Here is a 4,575-nt window from a genome sequence, read left to right as displayed (position 1 = left end):
ATGCACTCACAGTCACAGTCTGTCTCTCTGTCCCTCCTCTGCAGACACACTGCTGGTGTTTCTCACACTTCACTTCACCGCCCCACCCACCCACACACCTGTTCCCACCTCCCTCATCAGTCTCTCACTGCTTCTACCGGTCAGGTCATCATGCAAGCATCATGTGAACATGCCTTCCTGGCAGCTTGATGGCTCCATGTCACAATCTTTTTAATCATAAGTGACAATGTTTTGATCCTACTTGGATCTTCGTCTGGTCAAAATGTCCAAGATGCATGAATATGGATGTGGTTTACGTTTTTTTCTTAATATCCAGTTCGTTACCCGCTTCCTTGTCTGTAAGGTTGCTTTAGCTGTTTTATAAAACTGACTAATGACTGAATGTGACTTTAACATAACTTACTTTTAGGTTTTCCTTGAGCTACTGGATCTGCAGGGTTTTATTTGTGTAGCTGCACTAAATGTCTTCTATAAGAGCAGCGGCTTTACTGGAGATTAGCTTTGCATTTAATTTTCCTCGTGTGTCTGTGAAACTGAAATTAATGCTTGAACTTCTTATTTCACATGTCTGTGTGACTTTAATGTACTTTTGCATAAATCATAATGTCTGTCACATGCAGGCTTGAGGTTTGAGGTGTCGTGCTGATGGTTTTGTCTTGTTTCTCTTTCAGTGGATGTCATCATCATATGGGCCTAAAAAGTCTCTAATTATTTATATATTATTATTAATGAAGCTTTTCCCATAAAACAAGCTGCCAACCTTAAAATCAGTTCATTGTTTTGGCTCTTATGAAGAGTTTAACCCTTTCATGCATGAATTATGATCAATCAGGACTTTTTTTACTAAGTGTTTTTATTCATCTTTAGGCATAAAAAATAAAGTTTGAACTTTTTCAACCCATATTTTATAAAGATATATGTACATGTCCACTCAAAACAGCATTGAGGAATTCACTCTCCTGTATAGATTCCCAAGTCTCTCGCTGACGATCCATCGACTGTCAGCCACAGTGAGGTGCACTGGATGTTCTTATGGCTGGCGTCATGTCATTCCTTGTAGTTCCTACAAAAGATAAAGATGTACAAAAACTTCAAGCTCCATTTTAAACACAGAAACAAGAACAGACCAGCAGCAGTAATAGACTCATTGTAATAGACTCCTTAGATGTTACTTCATGTCACAATATTTTTCTTACCTGCAAGGGTTTCTTTTTATAGAAGGTTTGAACAGAAACTCGGTGTTTCTGGCTGTCTGTCGGCCATCTTGGCTTCACTCTGGGCAGCAGTCAGTGGATGAGATGATGCAGTAGCTTCACTGTAGTGGCTGATGTGCAACTGTGTCATCAAAACTCATGCATATACAAGAAAACAGCTTCTGAATAGCTGTAGTGACCTCTGTGCATGAAAGGGTCAAATGCATGCTCTCCCTGCTCTCTCTCTACTCCACCTTAAGTACACTGTTGGAGAAAACCCAGGGTACTTGTCAGTCTTTTGCTTTAACGTAAACTGATTATCTTCACACAATGGTAGCCAGCAGCAGCAGCAGCAGCAGCAGCAGCCAGGACTACATGCTGTGTTCACCTAAACAACCAGTGTCGTAGTTAAAGTGAAGTTTGCACATTTTTACAGTTCATCACACACTGAACCACATTTGGCCCCTTTGGGAGGAAACAAGCTGCCGAGTTGGAGCCGCTTTCTTTTTCAAATTAATAGCACGCCCCTTTATTTTGATAAGACAAACTGGCTGCTGTGACAACAAGAGTGAAGCACACGCCTTAAAGGTAATATTGACTTATGGTGTTGTGTTTAGAGTGCTGTGAAGGAAGCCATGCGAGTGAGAAAGTCCTTCTGTGGAAGCAGGAGAAGCCTAGAGAGCGTGTGTGGGTCGTTTTTGGAGGACGGGGGGACACTTCGAGGGGGGTGGCATGACTGGAGCTTTGACTTGAACATCAGCATCAAATAGTTTGTTCTTCTGAGGAGGTTTAGTCTGCAGCCATGGGCTACTCCCTCGGGCAGATCATCTTCTACAGGTGTGGCCATAAGGTTTGAACTCTTCTCTTCAGGTGTCAACTGTGGTCGAAACTGACTACTGTACAATTTACTGTTAATATCAAACCAGTAGTTCTCAGCTGTTGTGACTTCTTACGAGTCTGTTTGGGGATTCTTGTCACATTTCAGGTGTTTAGGAGTTTTCAGCTGTTTGAAAGAAAAAAAATATTCCCACTTTAAACTTCTAAGAAAGTTAAAAACATCACAAAAAAAGACAAATAGAAGAGAAAAGTCCAAAAGACCCTGCAGATATATTTTGCCACCTCAAACAGCTGCAGCTATAAAATGCTGCTTGTGCACTGATGTGTCAGTCACAGTGTAAAATACATCAGTATTAGAGTCAAACATCATCATTTATCTGCTTTAATGCTTTAATGCTGATGATACTTCTGTACTTTTCCTCAGTTTAGATTTTTAATTCAAACACTGTGTTTTTTAGACCGTTGTTTTGATAACAGAACTTCTTCTCTTGGTCTCTGTGAAGTTGATCTGAAAGCGTCTGTTTCCTCACACGTCCTCCGTCTTTGTGCTTCTCCTCACGTGCAGCATGATCACCCTCATCGTGTTGTTCTCGGCCGTCATCATCCTCATCTTAGCCTTGACCTTCTCTGGTAAGACCCATTAAAAGACCTGTTAGCCCCCCTGTGAGATCCTGTTGTCCTGTGTCAGGCCTGGGGGGGGGGACACGTGGGTGTGCTCAGCAAACACTGTGTTTGTCTAAACTCTTTATTCTGTGTCTGTTTCAGCGTGGAGCTTCATGTGTGATGTTCTATGTTCATTTGAATCTATAACATCTATAACACGTCATTTCCTCTTTTTCCTCGATGTAAACATGATGAGTGAAGGTTTTTCCACAGCTGGTAGGGTTAGAGTCATATTTCTATTTCTATTTGTGACCAGGTTTGTTGCATTGAGATCAATAATCTCTCTGGGCTCAGGTGAGAGGGTTTGGTCTATTAATCATGTCATAGTTTATCAAGTAATCACTATCCACAGAATACAAAGGAGAACCGGGACTCTTTAATCTTTCAGTGCAGATGTTTGTTTATCAGGATGTGTGTTTCCCTGTGGGACAACAAGTTCAGCTGCACTGTGCATCTCTGCCTGCACGACAGAAACAGAAACAGCCAAGAAGCTCTCAGATCACAGGTTTAAGTTTAAGTTTCAGATGTGTCTTTTAAAAATGCTCCCCGACCAGGTGTAAGGAAAGGTTTGTGTTTCTGTCACATCGGCTTTTATCTAATTCTCACTTGTCCGTATATGCATTCAAGGAGTTACTGTAATATTTCCTCTATATTAGCGATGATGAGGCCCCACCCTCACCTGAGTCCACTGTGAACAAGATCCACAGTCGTAGTTTTGAGTGAAAATGCTTCCTGAAGAGCAGCTGGAGCGAACACGAAGCTTCAGACACAAAGAGAGCTGCTGAATCCTAATAATGCATTCTGAAACAGAAGGAGGACTTTGTGTTTGGCCCCCATCTCTTACATCAGAAGGGACCTCCTCAGGGCCAGCAGGGACAGGAGGAGCAGGATCTCCTCTCTCCAGATGATGCAGCCCTCTCAACTGTCTGGTTTTGGTTCTGTTAGTTCCTCGTTCTGTGTTACCGTGTGTTTACCGTTTAGGTTAAAGGTGGAAGTTCTGGTCCGATGCATTGTTGGCTTTTTAGGGGGCCGCTTGCAAGCAAGGCCCACTATTGTGCCAGCTATGCAAAGCATAGGGCACAATAGTGGGCCTTGCGAAGCAAGGCCCACTATTATTATTCTGTTCGTTTATTTGACTTATTATTCTTCTTCCGTAGCAAAATTTCACGGCGCTACTCCTCCCAGAGCTTTCGCACCACACACATAAAAAACGCACCAAAACGTGCGGCTCGGTGGCGGTCGAGTTGCTATGACTTTTCCAAGCAATCGAAAAGCACGTTTTGGCGCAACGCGGCAAAACGTGTGCCAAATTTGCCATAGAAAATGAATGGGAAAAATTTTCAAGAGCCACATTTCTTCATCAAACTTCAAGCCCTCACAGCTCCCTCATACGTTCAGCCAGAAACTCCATTCAACCTGTAAAACGTTCATCATCTCGACCTCTCTCAGGACATCATTCAACGCCGGTCGTGCCATTCACCGTTTCTCCACGGTCGTATCTCAAAAAAAAAAAGTTTTTGACTCCGTTTTCAGATTTAACATTAGTGTGTGTGTGGTGGAATGTTCGGGGCTAGAGTGGGTGATGTCATCGCTAGAGTGGAGAGGAGCAGAAAAATCGTCTGAAGATTTTGTGAAAAACTCGCTCTCATGCCCACAGCGTGTCACGCAGACTCACTATCTATACAGAAAAACGTAGGACTGCTCGGGCCGGTCGCAACGATGTGACTTCAGACACACAGAAACGCACGCAGCCGCCTCCATGAGCCTCCAAGCGACGGAAAGTCACACTAACTGCCGCATTAAGTGCCATGTTAACTGGCAGCTCAAATCTGAGGAGGGAGGCAGACGCAACCACTTTTCTAACCTGCTCCAGCTCTCTCAT

The 4,575-nt window shown here is 43.2% G+C and overlaps 1 protein-coding gene across 1 annotated transcript in view; it reads left to right on the top strand.

Moving 5' to 3' along the window:
- The first annotated feature begins 1,995 nt into the window (after positions 1-1,995).
- vtcn1 (V-set domain containing T cell activation inhibitor 1) overlaps positions 1,996-4,575 on the top strand; it is a 7,604-nt gene continuing 5,024 nt past the window's right edge. The window contains exons 1-2 of the mRNA XM_070838424.1: positions 1,996-2,030; positions 2,596-2,660. Of these exons, the coding sequence (XP_070694525.1) occupies positions 1,996-2,030; positions 2,596-2,660 (100 nt within the window). The remainder of the gene's footprint in view (positions 2,031-2,595; positions 2,661-4,575) is intronic.

Source organism: Pempheris klunzingeri, chromosome 10 (genome assembly GCF_042242105.1).
Source record: "Pempheris klunzingeri isolate RE-2024b chromosome 10, fPemKlu1.hap1, whole genome shotgun sequence".
In the NCBI taxonomy this organism is placed as follows: Eukaryota; Metazoa; Chordata; class Actinopteri; order Acropomatiformes; family Pempheridae; genus Pempheris; species Pempheris klunzingeri.
The sequence above is the reverse complement of the archived record's forward strand: the minus strand, read 5'-3'. Positions and strand labels throughout refer to the sequence as shown.